The 17,674-nt window shown below is 42.0% G+C and overlaps 1 protein-coding gene across 8 annotated transcripts in view; it reads right to left on the minus strand.

The window, feature by feature from the left end:
- SCUBE1 (signal peptide, CUB domain and EGF like domain containing 1) overlaps nucleotides 1-17,674 on the minus strand; it is a 255,507-nt gene that overhangs the window by 208,306 nt on the left and 29,527 nt on the right. For 5 of the 8 annotated variants that reach the window (XM_068656671.1, XM_068656665.1, XM_068656659.1 and 2 more), the window contains exons 1-2: nucleotides 13,365-13,549; nucleotides 11,024-11,146 (exon numbers count right to left, since the gene is read on the minus strand). In XM_068656671.1, coding sequence (XP_068512772.1) covers nucleotides 11,024-11,146; nucleotides 13,365-13,452 — 211 coding nt within the window. In that variant the 5' untranslated portion in view covers nucleotides 13,453-13,549. Of the gene's footprint in view, nucleotides 1-196; nucleotides 262-11,023; nucleotides 11,147-13,364; nucleotides 13,550-17,674 lie in introns of those variants that run through there. The other 3 variants (XM_068656700.1, XM_068656690.1, XM_068656709.1) reach the window with 2 other exon arrangements.

The raw sequence follows: 17,674 nt of genomic DNA on the forward strand, positions 1-17,674 counted from the left end.
ATAGTACAATGTTTACTCCTGCAATGGCTTTTTTCCCTTAATTTTGTATGGTTCAGTAATAAAAATATGTACTAAGCTTCTCAGTAGCATATCCCTCCCTTTTAATAATTATTTTCATACCTGGTCTAAGGGTTTTGAACACATACGTTGTGTGTACTTCTGTCAGGTAAAGAAGAATACCAAGATTTGTACTTACATAAGTGCCTTTTAACGCTTTTCCTCCCCACTTCCCATTTTCACAAGTTATTGAAAGACTGAAATTCTTCATGCTTGGAATCATCATTGGGATCAATTTATTCCATTAAGTTTAAGCAAAAACACCTGAGCAAGCTTGAGGTCTGTGGTTGTGAATACATGACAGGCACCCACACATCTCCCCAACCAGCTGTGGCAGCCCCTTCACATAGCAAGACCAAACAGCAAACCTCTCATACATTACCTGGGGTCTCCCAGACTCCCCACAGGCACAAGGACCCTGTCTTAAAAGTCAAATTGCATGGCGCAGACACTAGACTATCCTTTCCATTAAGCATGAGACCTACAGAATATGCTAGGTATGAACAGGATCATTCAGGTGGCTTCACAGTTACAAACACTAGGATTTTCTGCAATGAACGGTGACTAAGGAAAACATGCTGGTCCTTTCAGAAAGGATCCCTCCACCCCTTCAGACTCGTCCTAACTCAGGTATTTTATCAGGTAATTCTATACAGAATAAGGATTGATGAAGTATTCCCACTGCAGAGCAGGCTACAGCAACTGCTCGTCACCTTCCTTACAGATCACAAGACACTTGCCTTGAAAACTCCTAGATCATACCGCCATTGTCTAATCTAACATCAATATTAATGATAATGACTAAAAAACTTCCATTTTTATGCAGTACAGGAATGTCTTCTATTAAATCTGTTCTACTTGGATACAGACTAACACACAAATTTACAAGCTGGAGTTCCTCAGGATACTTAAATATATTATCTGACATAAAGAGACAAAAAACTACAAAGTGTTATTTCTGCCTTAGGACTGATTTTTCCTGACTTTTTAAAATCCTTTTAGCCTTATGTTTCATACCCTCCACAGTACATTATGTCAGTAAGTTATTCTAGAAAATGGATGCAATTCCTGCCGCTATCCTGAAACAGATTTTTGTGTGCTCCCAATTCAGAACAAATGCTAAAGCTTTTGCTTCATGAGACCATATGTGATACAATCAACTGATTTTCCTCATGCAGTTCTCACATATCATTCAAGAAGAAGAATTATAAAAATATTTCAAAACAGAAACAGTGAAAGGATGTAAAGTGCTAGAGGCAAAAAGAACTCAATTTTTATTTAGGTTTAGAAGTGACAAAAATTTGAGGGTGTTGTTTTTATTAAGCCCTTGAGAGAACTGTAACTGAGAAGTTCGTCCATTCTGAAGCTATAATCTCCTTAGACATTAAACTGTACATAGGGTAAGCTGCTTCCATCTTCACATAATGAAACAGTTTATACCTAATGAAACAGACTACACCTAAACAAACCATTTTAGTCTTCAGGTTTTCATTTCAGGAAAATAAGCTGAGGTTGTCTATTCCTCCCTTATTCTCTGGCTTGCTCTTACAGGTCAAAACAGTTACAGGTCAGAGTAATTCTGGCAGTCCTCGCTCCCTCAGTCATTGCTTGCACTCTGAGTATGTCCACACACTTCAGTCTTAACAGATGTAAATTCACTGTGCAAGGAACTCAAGCTACACAAAGGCCACAGGGCTCCACTTGCACAAAGCCAAGCATGGCACAACAGGCACTGCCCTCCAGTAGCTGAATAGTTCACATTTAGCCTCCCTAATGAAGCAGTTTCATGACTTTGGACCAGTCTGAAGCACAGGCCAAGCAAAATTGCCTTTGCCCAGTGCGCCCAATTACCCTTGAAGAAATCCTTTAGCAGTCAGAAGTAGGAGCAGTCAGTTGTTCAGAGCACATGGCTTTCTGGTGCGTAATATACTGAGGCCATTATTAAGGATCGCATGTAGCGTACAAGCAACAACTTGGATGGTTTAAGAGAGACTGGTGTGAGGAAGAAGGACGTGGAAAGAAGCACTCTGATAATTTTTATCTTTAGACAAGTTGGAATGAATCAGAAAAACATGCATTTCTGAATAAACTCAGAATTTGGTGCTTCATAGTTAGAAGCACACCTCAAAATCATGTTTTTTATGTAATAATCTTCCAAGTTTAACAAATTGAAGAAAACTGCAAAAAGAGTAAAAGGCACAACTATGTTCAGTAAAAGACAAGAACTTCACTAGAGTATGAAGTCAGATATCAAACTCCCACATACATGCTGATTAAAAAAAAATAAAAAATAAATGCAATACTCACACTCTCCATTCAGCAAGATAGATAAATAGCTATCTACTTACTTCAAGCATGTTTTCACTGTAACAGGAAGACTATTTGCTTAAAAGCTTTCTATGTAGCTTCAGCTTTCAGATAATGAAAGCAGAGCAAAAGCAATCCAGTAATTTTCTTCTGACAACAGCAAGAACTTGAATGCACAGCTGTTATGTCATGGAGTACTTTCAGAGATTGTATGTCCAATGATACGTCCAACAAATATTTACTTCTGCAGTGGTTCCCATCCTCTGTTCTCTAAAGCACATTCTACACTAGACCCCTCTCCAGAATAACACCAAATCAGTATCATCAGTATGCATATTTTTTTCAAGTAAAATGTTGACGTTCTTTGAGCATGCCTTATGAAACATAAGGATTGACAATAGTTCATGAAGACTAATGCATGGGAACCTCAGTATGCTAGGCTGAGCTCTCTCAACTTAAAACTGCTAATCTGTTAAAAATATTACAGGAATTAAAACTGGTCATTTAAACCATTTAATAGATCAGGTTCTGTCATTAGTGGTTGTGCTCTAAAACATCATCAACAGCTGTGAAATCATGATCTTGAATTTGATGTTACCTATGGGGCAGACAACAACAAAGTGGTCTCATTTTAAGCACTTGGTTCAGGTCTAAAGCATCTGCTAAACAAAGGCGTTATATCAGCTCATTAAATGATCCAAATACTTTTTTTTTCTTTTCTTTGAACAGTGAAGGAAAACCTGTGATATTCTACAGCTCCAGAAAGGTCTTCTTTCAACTGAAATTTATATACCAAAATAACAAAACCAAACCCATAGACGTGCCCCCCCCCCAAAGTGATTAGATGGAAAAGGCACTGCTTTACTGCATTTAAAAATCTCCCCCAATTACTTGAACAAATTTTGTGCTCTCATATTTTTGAACAACCTCCTGAAAGAAAGCAGGGAGCATTCATTAAATTTCTGGGAACAGAAAAAGCTGACCAAGATACATAGCTAAAAACTCACCAAAAAAAAATAAAAATCATGATTTTAAAAATAATCATGATCAAATAAATTCACAAGCTAAATTTGGGTAGAAACTTTCAAAATGTCTCCTCTGTCAGTGTTTTTGCAGCCTTAGGCTGTAGTTTCAGAATAGAATGACTCCAGGAACCAACCCAGATTATGAAACCTACTCACCTTTTCCACTATTTCTTTCGGCCGCTATACCACAGTTGGTATAAGCCTTTTCAGTGTAGAGCTGCTTATGGGGCCATGCTGTAATCCTTTGTTTTTTCTTCCTTTTTTTTTTTTTTTTTTTCTGGGGGGGGGGGGGGGGGGGGGGGGAATTTCAGTGATATTCTTCATAGTATAGCCCTGCATCAGTTGATGCTGTGTGAAAAAGCATGATCAAGCAAACAGGAACTCCCTAAATCAGTGCATTGAGAAGACAGAGTATTATTCCTTTTCCCAACCAACTGTACATGTAACTATCTGCTCTATTTTCCCCCATCCCAGGGCTAGCTGAAGCTAGGCAAGACTTTCCCTCTTGTTATGGCTCCCATTAATCCTGGTCTAGAACAGGGTTGGGTTAGTTCCACGTGTACACAAACTGTATCCATCATCCATAATTACAATTGCTGTCTCTGTCCTAATAGTATTAGAGAGGATGCTACCTGTCTCAAATGTATAGGACACAAAAGCCACACTAGCAGAGCTTATTTGGACACGGGTTAGAGAAATAATAGAAGGTCACATTTCCCAACTCCTCTGCTGTCATTTGACCAAAGGCTCCCTAACCACCTGATGCATCAGTGTATGCATGCATTTTGATACTGTGTTGGACACACATGCTTACAGTCCCCTCCACCCCCCCAATCAAATGAAAGCTGACAAACGGTGGTAAACCATTTGCACTGATGACTTTACAGTCAGCCATCTGAGAAAAGAGACATGAATCTGCAGGGGGCGTGAACAACAGGGAATGGGATGAAGGACAGGTGAACTCCGAGGTGGCAGCGAAGCCCAGAAAAGAAATGGAAAAAAGGAAATGAAAGAAGAAAAAGTTTAAAAACTGCAAGTTGATGGGAACTATTTTGATCTGAAGATAGAACTCAAGAGAGAGGACTCATAAGGGGTACACAGCCAGCAGCTACCAGCTCTCTGTTCCCAGGAGTCTTGCAATAGGACACTGGCTCTCAGAATAATGCCGTTCTAACTGGAATAAGCAACTGAAATAAAGGACAAGGAAGGGAAAACAGAACAATAGTTTTTTTAAAGGCAAAAATGCACTAGGAATGGACAAAAGACAGAGAAATGAGATTTGGAGGGAAGTTACAAGGTTAAGGGACAGCTAAATAACAAATTACACAGGACAACAGAGATGAAGGCTGCAAGGGAAGAGGACTACATCACAAATAAAGGTGCAGTTAAGAGAACAAGTCAAAGTAAACAGAAATACAGAAATTAAGGAAAACTGGGCAGTGTGTGGCAGACATTTAAAGAATGAAGACAAAAGAGGACAGACTCACAGACTCTTACATATTGAGCTTAGTGCAATCGAATTATGCTCCTTCATTTAATTATAATTTTTCTGGCAGATAACTTATACTGTATATTTGGGCAAAGGAGAAGTTCCTGTGAAATGCCAAGATTACATCACCATCGAAGGCCACCCCGGGTTCTGCAGCTCAGCAACTGCTGAGACTGATGAAATTTAATATATAAATTCCCAGAGTACCCATAGACCATCCAGCAGACAGGGAGCTTATAAACTATTTAGAGAAGTGTCCTTGGAAAAAAAAAAAATTCCAAATCAAGAACTATATGTAATGCTTCTGAAGAATGAGACCATATTTCTATCTGCATGGTATTTGTTTAAGCAAAATGCAGTGATATTTGTATCCAAGAAGTATTAAAAAAAAAAAAAAAAAGAGATAGAGAAGGAGAGAGAGAGAAGGAGAGAACGAAGCAAATGTTCTTTTCCATAGTAAAAATGGAAGATTTTCAAACTGTTCATTGAAGTAGTATTATGGGCTCCCAGAAAGTAGCTCTGAAAGGTAGGACAGGGTAGGGAGTAAAAGGAAGAAGAGAAAATAAGAGCATGTGACTCATGGGGACTCAAGAGTATTTCCTTGCTTGCTACTCCTTCTCCATCCCCTAAGAAACTCCACTCCCTGGAGTAGTTCAGAAAACTGGCAAACTGGGAATTAAGCATTAAATAGTACAATATGGGAGGGGGGGGGGAAAGCACAGATAGAGAAGTCCTGAGAACTGAGTTGTGGGAGATACCTTTATCAGCCTAAACTGATGCATCAAGTTAGCCAGTCAAATTAATATGATTTATAGAGAATAAAAAAAATGAAGCTGGTTTATGTTCTTCCTCCCCCACTTTTTGACAACATGTAGTGCTTCAATCTAGAAGCTGCTTTCAATTAAGACAGCACAATGGCTCACACAGAGTAAACTTATTATCTGTGTGATTAGAACTTGGAAGATCTGATGCTGAAATAAAGACCACCACAAAACTGGAAGGTGGCATATCTCTTCCTCTGGGCTCAGATGGGCTGCAGCAAGTCAACAGGAAACAAAACAGGCATTGCAGGCTGGTAGCAAGAGATCTCATCCAGGAAACACAGCCATTATGGGAGGACAATGCGAAGTTCCACAAATGACATTAATGTTATTTTTAATGTATCAAAGCTGGAAAACTAGGAAGCAATGCAGATTCAGTACCTAATATTCGCTATAGACCTCAAGAATACTGTACAACCAGTTCAAAAGTAATTAAATCTGTGCCTAAGTCTCAAACACTAAACAGATCAGGTCATGGAATGGTTATAGAGAAAACAACAAAATTAGAATAAAGATATGAAGCAATGATGGAACAATATTTAGGAATAACATGCACATTTAATCTTCCTGCAGCTTTTCAGAATAGGTAGAGGGTGTAGATATATGTGCTCAGAAAATTGTTCCGCTGACAGGTACATAGCTGGATGTTATTGGTGGATTTGACCAAACCAACTTCGCAAAGCACCTTCTTATGGGCAGGAACAGTAAGACTATGGATGCAGTAATAATATTCAACCTGAAATGCATTAATATATTCAAGATCCTAGACGATGACCTTTCCCTGAGGAAATAAATTCACCTTCCATTGCATTTACAAGGATTACCAATCAGGAAGAAGTCATTTAAGTTGCCCTGTTCAGTGGCAACACTGTTACTCAGCAGAGTGATACAGGCAGTTCAAGCTTGAGCCCACTAGTGTGATCAGTGTGATCATTGAGATGCTTATGTTTCAAAAACCAAGGACAAGAAACAGTGGTTATTTGCTCTCACATGACTTCACTGATAAGGAAGACCCACTTAAAAAAAGACTTGCTGAGAGTGGACTGATAGGACAACATGGGTGACTTAAAAGAAATGGGCATGACCGTTCCATCCAGAATCCCTGCACATACTTATCTCTGCAGATAGGAGGAAACCAGTCCAAATTACTTGACCAAGAGCTCGGAAATGAGAACCCTGAATTGTCTTGTGCTGCTTCCAGGTTCAGAGGGGCTCTGTGGCAATATTTGGAATCATCTTTGAAGAGCATGAGAAAAATATGACAGATATTTGAAAGACTAAAGTAACATTAAGTAAGTAAGACCAGCTTCTTAAGAAAGATGGAATTGATGAACAAGATTAAAATAGTAAGAATAACACTAAATCAACTTTGCAGAAACAGTCATTATTGTTCAAATAATAACCAACAGAGACTGCGGCCTGTGGAGGATCCCTGCTGGAGCAGATTCCAGTCCGGACCTGTAGCCCGTGGAGAGGAGACCACGCAGAAGCAGGAGACCTGGCAGGAGCTGCTGCCCGTGCAGGACTCAGGTTGGAGCACTGTGCTCCTGAGGGATGGACCCTGTGGTACGGACCCATATCTGGAGCAGTTCTTGAAGAGCTACTGCCTGTGGGAAGCCCACACCGGATCAGTTCACCAAGGACTGAATCCCATGAGTGGAACCCCACAGCACAGGGGATGAGTGGCCGAGAAAGAGCAGCGGAGAAGAAGCGCTATAGACTGACCATAACCCCCATTCCCCCATGCCACCTGGGGGAAGGAGGTGGAAGAGGGTAGATGGGAGGAAGGTGCTTTTGGTTTCTTTCCTTTGTTTCTCACTTCTCTAGCTTGTTAGTAATAAGCAATAAATCTTACTATCTCCCTGTGCTGAGTCTGTTTTGCCCATCACAATAATTACTGTGCGATCTCCCTGTCCTTATCTCAACCCTTGAGCCCTTTTCATAGTATTTTCTCCCCATTCCTCTTTGAGGAGAGAGACTGAGAGCACGGTTGTGGTGGAACTTGGCTGCCCACCCAAGTAAAACCACCACAATGAGGAAAGATCAGCTGTCCTGTCTAGAGAAGCAACTGTGCTCTATGGAAAGAAATTTGTCAGATGGTTCAGGCAGAGAAGGCTACACAGTAAATTAAAAAAAAAAAAAAAAAAAAAAAAAAGTAGACCTGTGAACTGAGAAGTCATCCCTAATCCAAAGAAACTCTGGAGAAGCCCAGTCCAAAGACACTCTGGGAGAAAAGCAAAGTCCTGAAACAAATTTCCTATTAAAGGAATTTAACAGACGGTCAAGAAAAAGTTTCATTTCAGTATAATTACTGCTAAAGCTCTCTGCAAGTCCTTAAAGGACTGTTTCTGTCTTGTGCAGTTCTTCCTACCCTTTAGGTCAGAGTGGCAAAATATGCACAAAATCTTGCGCAAGTGGCTAGACTCTACATTTCCAGTCACAAGAAAGGCATACATTACCCCAACAGTCCCACTTTTTAAATTATTCCTTTTATTTGAAGCAAAAATGTAAATACACAGGAGTACACAAAACACATTCACATTCTCAACATATTTGTTCAAACATGCTACATTGTTTTTATAAAACTTAAGAATCATCCAAATCATATTAGTTCCCATACTCTATCCTGTTCCCCCAAAACGGAGCAAGTAAAAGCAATATTTAAGACTGATCTTTAATGTAAACTAACATGTGCACCTTTCTAAATTAATCGTAGTATCTCAGTATATTCCAATAAATTTTGGTAAGCCCTCAGTTTAGTTTCAATGTGATAACAGTGTCATTTCTTCGAGGTCACTGCAGCATTTAAACTGCTATTTCTGCTTGTCTAGTAAAACCTGGCTGTATAGGACAGCCAGCACTATAAGGGAGTTAGTTTTGCCATAATGAATGTTCTTTAGACATGAAGCAATACAGGTAGTTTGACATTTGTATGTCAGCAAGAACTCGATTAAAGATGCACATCTTTACAAAAGACATCTTTTTCTCATAGATAACTAATTAAAAAGCTTGTTAAGAAAAGCTCTGTTATGAAGTCCCAGAATCATTTAACGACCCAGCTTTGGTATTTGTACGATAAAAACCATTTGACATATTTCATCTTTGTTACTACAAGCACTTTTATCTTAAAAGTGAATTTATAAAGGCTGATTATTGGTGTTGTCTTGTGATGGAATACTGAATACCAATCCATAGTGCCAGTCTGTTTATTTCTGTAGGTCTGGAGTACTTGACCTCAAGATGCGAAATACATGTAAACCCATGCTATGTGAACAGCAGGCTTGAGGCAGATTTTAGGTCTGCCACTGACTTGTGTGACCCATCCTTTACCTCAATAGTTTTAAGGACATTAATGATATTTGTCTGCCACTGAAGGCATATTACTTCAGTAGCAAATTTTCAAAGTAATCCAGGATCAAATTAAAAGGGACTATAATAAGTAATCTAAAATAAGCTTATTTCATGCTTTCCGTTTATCCCAACATTTGATATTAATCAGAAACTTCAGATTTAAAGCTGATATAAAATCTTTAGAACTATTACTATATTATAAATAAGTCATACACAACACACAGTAATACCTGGTTTAGACACTTTACTTTTTTTTTTTTTTTTTTTTTTACCTAAACATAGAACAATTTAACATACATACAGACACATTGTAGACTGTCCTAGCTTACTTTACTTGTCAAGCTTGTCAAACACTAAACACCATCAGATATAAGAGTTTGACATCAGCCACGGAAATTCCATGCCTCTGTACATCATTCTGCAGGGAAATCTGAATTTTACTACTTACACAACTCTCTCTATTTTTAAAATGAGCCAAGGTAAGTCAGGCAAAGAGAAATTCATTTACTAAATAAGCATGAATACCAGCCAGGTCTACTGTTAAACAGAGCTCAACAGCTGAAATACAGAGTAGCTAAATATACAAAGTAGCTGAAATACAAGTAGCTAAAGCTTAAGGAAACTTTTGATGTGGAAAACAAATACAAGAAGTACAATTCTGAGAACACTGCAACCTCTACAGCTGTGGCCTTGAGTACATTTTCACTGCACAGAGCTCTTTCCCTGGAAGGGATGAATAGGGGAGGAAAACGTGCTGAACGATTATTCTGTCTGTTTGCAAGAAGGAAATTCTGGCTTCCAAATGAACAACAGCTCAGAGACATTAGAGCACCAAGAGGTGGACAGTAGGAATTTTTCAATTTAAACCCAAGACAGAAAAAATATGACAACCACAAAAATGCTTTATGAGGGCACTTGAACAAACACTTTGGAAGTCCATGGAGAACAATCATGTGGTTTCAGATTTTGTAGACTTCAGCAAAGTCATTTCTAGGTCTTGAATCTTTTTAATGGACTAGCCATATACATTTTGAAAAAAGATTTAGTCTGCAGTAGAGAGACTTGGAAGAATTTATATAGCTGCTAAGCATCTACAAGTGAAAAAAAAAAAACACCGTTGCATCTTTTATTTGTATGGCATTCTGCTGTGGTTACAATATTCCTTCCCTTCACCAGAGAATAATCTCTCTGCTGAGGTTCAATAAATGAGTTCACAAAATCTGAAATACGATTGTACACAATGCCCTATAAAATGTGATAGATTTTTTCCCCTCAATAAAATGGATGGTTTAGAGAGACAAAGAAGCAAAACAACTTTTCAAAGTTTAAGTATCATGAAACAGTTCTTTCTAAAACAGCGTTGCACAGACTCAAAAATACACGAGCGTGACACACATGTAGTGCCAACGCTAGGCATGCTCTGGCACCCGGTTAAGTTGTGCAAAAGAAGCACAAGGGTGCACCGGGCTCCCCCCAGGTGAGGGGAGCAAAGGGCGATGGCAAATCTCTGGGTGGCCACACAACCCTACCCGTGACTTCGCGAGCCCCGGGGACAGCCAGCGGCTGAGCCCACGGTACCACTGCGATGGGCAAGATGGGGAGAGTCGGGGGGCGGCTGCTCCCCACGGGTCCTCCCGTCCCCAAACCCGCTCGGTGGCTCCACGGACTTCCCCTGGAATTCCCGCTGCCCGGGAATACTCCGGAGCCGACTTGGTGGGGAAAAAATAATCGCACCCCGCCTTCCTCCCCCCCCCAAGCGGGCTGGAGGATGCGATGGTTGTGACGGCGGACAGACAATTAGCGAAAGCAGCAGGGGGATTCTTGCCAATAAACACCGACATTTGAGGTTAAGCAGCTGTAAATCTGCATTAATCGTTTCAGGAATTCAGCTACTTTTACAAAAGCTTTCAAAGAGCAAACAAATAAGAAGTAGGAGGGGAGGAGAAACAGGAGAGAAGCCGAGCGGTCCTTACCTTCACATTGTTTCCCTTCGCCTTTATAGCCTGGCTTGCAGATGCATCTGTAGGATTTTGGTGTGTTTTGGCATATCGCATCGATATGACAGTCATCTGTAGCTTCTGCGCACTCGTCAACATCTGGAATCACAGGATAAACCCCAGGGAAGACAGATAAGACAGGAGACCTGAGACACAGAAAACGCCTATGGATACCCTCCCTGCAGAAGTCTTTGCTTGCTTGCCCTCCAAGTGTCTGTCATCCTGGAAGTGAGAACACCTAAGGCTAAATGATAAACAAGCCAATGAGTTATTCTCACTACATCTAAGCACTGCCTTTTGCCGTCCACGAACCTAGAGGGGCTCAGTCCCACGTTTCTGCTTTAAGCAATCATTAGACTTACTAGAACTTAGTGGCTGTTGTATAGGTCTGGTGGTGGAGATGCACATCTCGGTTAGATAAAACAAGCGAGCATGTAAATGACCCAAGAGAAGAAAATCCCATTTGCATGTTCTAGCAGAGACCTCAATTTAGAAAGAGATACCCTAGTTTAAATAAACCATGCTGGCAGGGGTATGAGGGAAATGAACTATCTGAAGAGCAAATCCATAGGAATCCTTTTTATTAAGAGGCAAAATGTAAATAAATGGGAAACTGCATGAGGCTCGGTAAGTTAGAGCGGAGAAAAGCAACCTGCGTTAACAACCCCCCCCCCCCCCCACACACACACACTCACCCGACCACCCCTAACCGGGGGAAAGGGGCCCGGAGCACACCCGGCATTGCCCGGGGATGCCGGGCTCTGAAAGGGGGGAACCTGCCCGCTGTCCTTGCTTTCAGGGGAGGAAAGCCTTCACAAACATTTCAGTGACAGGCATTCGTTTTCTCCCCCGGCCTTAAAGAGGCTGGGGGGAGGGAAGAGAATGAAAGCAAGTCGAGGTTTGGTAGTCGTGGGAATGTTAATGAAGTGTACGTAGAAGGAGAAAGAGGGGAAGAGACAAAACAAACAAACAAACAACAACAACAAAAACAAAAAACTCGAACTAGGCACACCAAAGTGAAAGCTGGTTTATTGTCAGCTTCAAATTCCAACGTTAATCGGTTCCGAAGTGCTCGCTCAGGCATCCCCAGCGCTGAAACACGGATCCTCCAAGGTCCCCGGCAGAGGAGGGGGCGATGGGGGAGTAATGGGGGAGTGCATGCAGCACAGCATTGCGCCCAGAGGCGCCCAGTGGCACACCGCAGGGCTTCTCACAAGAGGACTGCCTCCTGGACTCGTCCTTTTTTTTTTTTTTTTTTTTTTTTTTTTTTTTTAAATGGAGAACGTTTTTCCCCTCCTAGACGCACTGTTGTGTTTCCTCGAGAATCGCCGGGCTGCTGCACTCTGTGCACTCTGTTCCCTTCTTTCTTGCCCGTTCGTTTCTTTGAACTGCTCAGCCAGTTCAGACTTAGCTATGATTTATGTGAATTCGCTTTGGGGGTCCGAGGGTGTTGCCCAGATAAGACACAGATCCAGTCAAGTACAAAAAGAAAATAAGTTTTTTCTCGTTTTCCTCCAAACGCTTTGGTTCATACTTTTGACTCATTAAACCGGCACCCATCTCACCCATCAAGATCAGCAGAAGTGACAGTTGGACTCTTTGTAATGCCGTCAAAAATCCGAACTGCATTGAGCCAAAGGGGACATTTCACAGCAACCAGAGGATGCCTGAGAGTCAGGCGTGAATGCCAATGAGTCAAATGAAAGGGCAAAACCAAATATGAGCCCCATGCTCTACTCCACATCTCACGTTGCATTTCAGGGACTTGAAGAACTTCTACACTCACTCCTTTCATTTTGTTGCATTTAAAGTCAGTATCTGGGCAAAAGACGATTTCTTATACCCCTTACCCCCTGTTTTAAGGATTTCTCCTAGCACAACTTTAGAGACTACATACACATCTTTAAGAAATTAGTCCTGGCTTACAACATTCCTAGGCAGATTTTTTTTTTTTTTTGAAACATTAGAGCCAAAACTTAATATCATTACTGCTATTAGACAGATCCGAGCGCGGCTGTTAAGAAACACCAGGTTAATGCGCAAACAGGGAAAGAAAACCTGAGACGATAGAGCAGCCTGCGGACTCTCCGGGGCTCAGCACAGATTTATATCGCAGGCACTTAGGGAACTTTTTTCTCCCTAGCCTCTCCCCCGTGAGTCCTTAGGCTCTGGCAGTGCCGACGCGAGAGTACGCCTCCCCACCGCAACCTGCGGCACCCCCGCCGCCTCTAGCAGCGAGCAGCCACCTCCCCGACGCCTTCAGCCGGGGACGTCGGGTGGACACAGTCCCCCCGGGACCAGGACCCCCTCCTCTTACCTGCACCCCCGCTGCCTCCCGTCAACCTGCCAGTCCAGGCGAGGGCGAGAAGCAAACAGCAGCGCCACGGAAAGCCTGCAGCGCCCATGTTACCACTGCGAGCCCCAACCCTCGGTGCCTGCCTGCGCCGTGCGGAACGCGCTCGGGGCCGGCCGCCGGCGCTGACGCCCTGGCAGCGCCCCACCGATTCGCCGCCGCTTCGGGGGCGGGACGGCGCCGGCCCCTCAGCCTGCCCCCTCCCCGGCCCCTCCGCCCCCCTGCCCTGCTCCCTGCCGGCTTCCCCTCAGCCGTGTACCCGCTCGCGCGGGGTCACTAAAGGAGCTACCGGCCGCGGCTTCGCCCCTCGCCCCGGCCGACCCCTCGCAGGTAACAGGGTGGCCGCAGACGGGCTCGGTCCTTCCACCCTAAAAATTTCCCCTCCGAAAGGGGCAAGGCGCGACGCCGCCGCCTTCCAGCCCCAGCATTTCCAGTAGCTGGCACGCAGCCCCCGCTAGGGCTTCGCGCCCCTGCCCATTTCACGCTTTTGTCCCTTCCACCAGCGAAAGGTTTTGCTGCTTTTGCGCCTCTGCTCTAATTCCTAACTCTCTGCCACCCAGCTGCGACATACACTTGTCACCCGGCTAGCACGTGAACCCCGCCACAGCCTAACGTGCCGCTTCTCGGCAACTCGTGTCCAGTGCAGGCATGTGCAATTGCAAGTGTTGCTCAGCACCGCCAAGCGTCCCAAAGCCCGAAGAGACTGGAAGGACACGTAAAAGAGTTGCCCACTCCAGCTTCTCGAAAAGTACGCACCATGATCTTTTTTCTCCATAAAATTCAATAATTAGGGCACGGCGTAAAAACTGTTTGCTTTCTGAGTGTTTACACCTTTGGGCAATCGCTTCCCTAATCCCCTAGAAGTGGGACGCTGGCATCAGTATTTTAATTTCGGTCCCATATTTTTGTGTTAATATCTTGAGGTGCGATTGTGAATTCAATGCTCCAGCTTTCTCCTAGATACAGAGAGCGTTTCTTCCACGTGGGTCCCTAGAGGTACATTAGAGCTCCACCTAGTGAGTTTTATGGCATGCTGTAGCTGAATCGTTAGCCCCAATCATTGTCTGATAGTGGTATTTAACTCACTAACAGCAATCTTCCTTGGAAAGGCTTCTTATTTTCAAAGACTTTGTAAGTATGTGTTTTGCCTGGGTGAAAAATAAGGCTAACCCTCCTTATTAGAGTTCTTGTTTATTTTCTTTCCTCTTTAATTTTGTAATTAATTGGTCTTGCCCTTCAATTCCATGAAATCATGCTACTTAATTGAGGTAAATTGTCTGAAAAGCATTTTTCATGAAATAATTCACTAGAACTGTCTAAAAATGGACCATTACAAAAAATACTTTGAGAAAACAGGAAATACTTTGAGAGGACAGCATCTGCAGAATTACTTAGTTTCCCAATTCACTATTTAAGAACACCTGTATATTGGGACCAACAGTGCTAGATCCCCAGCACTGAGGGGGTGGGGGAGGTCCACCTGTTCAAGACATCCATAAGGAAAATTTTATACAAGAAGCAGAATCCATAATAAAGTTCAATGTCAGACAGAAAGTATTCAGGTACCCTCCCCCCCCCCCAGAGGATGGGAAATTATATAATGGTTCATCAATACATGCATGGCTGGAGGACAGTTATTCTCTTGTTCCTACTGTAACATTACTTTCCTCCAAAACATGTCTCCTCTTCACCCATCTAACCTTCTCCTTTCATTGCCAGGGTGCCAGAAGAGTTAAAACTTGTATGAACACATTTTCTTAAACCTGTAAATCTTTCAACAAGGTAGATCACAATATGCCTTATTGATGACCTACAAAGTCATAAATTGTTTTTCCCTTAACTGTCATATGAACAGTTCTCCATTTATAAAAATGAATTAGCAGCCAGAGAGAAAAAAAAAAAAAAAAAAGAGTAATGGAGTTGTTCTTTCCTGCTTGGATTGTAACCACTGAGATGGAAAAATGACATTGAAGAACTGGAACATACCTCCATTACCACAAAGAGTAGATTAGATCCTTCATTATTTATACTCACTTCATCCTGGTAGAAGACATGTTTTGCCAAGTTGAAAATTGGAACTAAAACAGGTAAATGAAGACTTGATGCATTAAAAGCTGGGTACTGTTTCATGACCTATATTGCATGGGAGACTGGTTACTGCAGCCTCCCTTAAAATGAATAATGGAGACCTATAAAAGGTGCAAAAGGGATGGCACAGGACAAGGGTGTATGTACTACCTGTTATGTGATTACACCACAGCAAGTGGAAGAAGACACGGACTTGTGTGAAATATGCAGTTGAAAAAGATGCTTTTTCTGAAGTCCTGTTTGTAAACTCTGTTGCCAAAATACTAGCAGAGGTGGTGATCTGTCTTTGTTCATAAGGACATTGTAGTCCCAAAGCTGGGGAAAAAACAAGAAAACCTTGAAGAAAATAGGGAGGCCTGTAGCTTGTGTAGTCTTTCTACAGCATTCTGAATTGGGCAGCAGCATTCTGAATTGGTTTCATTTTAGAAAGGGAGAGCATAATGGAACCAGAAGGGAAATATCAAGGCAATTAAAAAAAAAAAAGCAGCAATAAAAACCAAAAAAAAAAAAAAAAAAAAAAAAAACACAAACAAAACCACCAGAGGCTAGGGAAACAGCAAAACAGCAACTGAGCATTCAGATTTCTGTGCCAGCAAAAGTTACAGGAAGAAAGGATGCTAAGAACACCCTCTTGTTTTTGAGCTGCACCAACTGATTGAAGTGAAGCTACAAAATATTTACTTGTAGTTTACAGAAAGATGTAGAGGATGCTAAAAAGCCAGAGTTGAATCCTGTGCTTGACTACAAGGAGGATAAAGCAAGCAGGTACCCATTGCTCTTTGTCCATCCCCTGACTTTAGACAAGTGTAAGATCAGGATTTTAATTCAATGACTCCTCCGCAGAAGCCTTCAAAACAGTGACATTTTTGCTAGTACAACTTCTGACTCCTGATCTGGTATGGATTACTTATCATATTCTTATCATTGTCAGCTCAGTTATTCTCAAAGTGGATGTTACTGATTATTATGATTGCATACAAATATATTGTATTGCTGCTGTTTTAACAGGCTATCTTCTTGAACACCAAGGTTTGCACAGTCTAAAAAGCTCAAGCAACTCAAAGAAAAGTACTCTCAGGGGTACTTTAGAGCTGCACCACTCAATTTTAATCGTAAATCTTGGATAGTCATTAATTGCTCTGACTGCACAGAACAGCAACAAGAGTTATAGTAATCCAACAGATGATAAAGTTTTTGGGCTGTTTTAAGATACATAAGACCTCAAATTATTTTATGATTACTCCTGTTAAAGTGATCTTCTTAAAAAAAATGGCTACAGCTGACTCTGCTTTCTTCTTCAAAGCCCTGATTAGGGCACTCAGTCAGATACTTTCTGTTGTTGCTTCTCTGACAGATGTCCAAGATCTGCAGTCAGTTGTGTGTGCTTTCCTGTTCTAATCAAGACCCCAAATACGTAAGGAACACTGAAGCATGTGCATATGCATCAGCAGAATGACTCTTGCATATAGACTTCTGATAGGACTGTCTCAACAAGATCAGAATCATACATTGCAAGATAAAGAGAAAGGCCTATGACCTCTACTCACAGTCCCTTTATCCTTCAGTTTAGCTCAAAACCAGATGTGGGGAGTAGCGTGGCTCTAAGCCACATGGGCTGTCCCCTCTCTGTAAGACATACCATGACAGCAGTTCAGAGAAAAAGCTGATTTCACTTCACAGAAGACTTCAATACTGTGAAATTTGATTTTGTTCCAATCTAGAGCCTTGCCTTCCCCCAAAAACACTCCCAGAAGTCTCAAGACTTCCAGAAGCTGCAAGTCTCAACTGCAACCTGACAGAGCAGTCACAGAGGTGGGTAAGTTGGCAGGACAGCTTGCCAAGTTGTGGTAGGATACTGTCAGATCCCTGCTTCATTTTTTTCAGACCTTTCCTGAACCCAGAATGATTCAGTTTAAACATTAAAAGCAACAGCAACACTCCAGGAAAATTCTGAGGGTTCTTTAGTCAAAGTTTTTCCTGACTCCACAATCCCACAAAAAATTTAAGGCTGTTTCTTGGGTCACTTTCATGCAGATGGGAAAGGAAAATATCTGTAACGCAGCCTGCTCCTGTAATTTTCTTCCTTCCCTACTCACCTACTCTGCCATTGAGGGTTGAGTGAGATTTGTGTACTCTCTCAAAATTCTATGTTGTTCAGGGAGATCCACAACACAAAAGCTACCCTC

The sequence above is a fragment of the Anas acuta genome, chromosome 1, assembly GCF_963932015.1.
Source record: "Anas acuta chromosome 1, bAnaAcu1.1, whole genome shotgun sequence".
Lineage (NCBI taxonomy): Eukaryota > Metazoa > Chordata > Aves > Anseriformes > Anatidae > Anas > Anas acuta.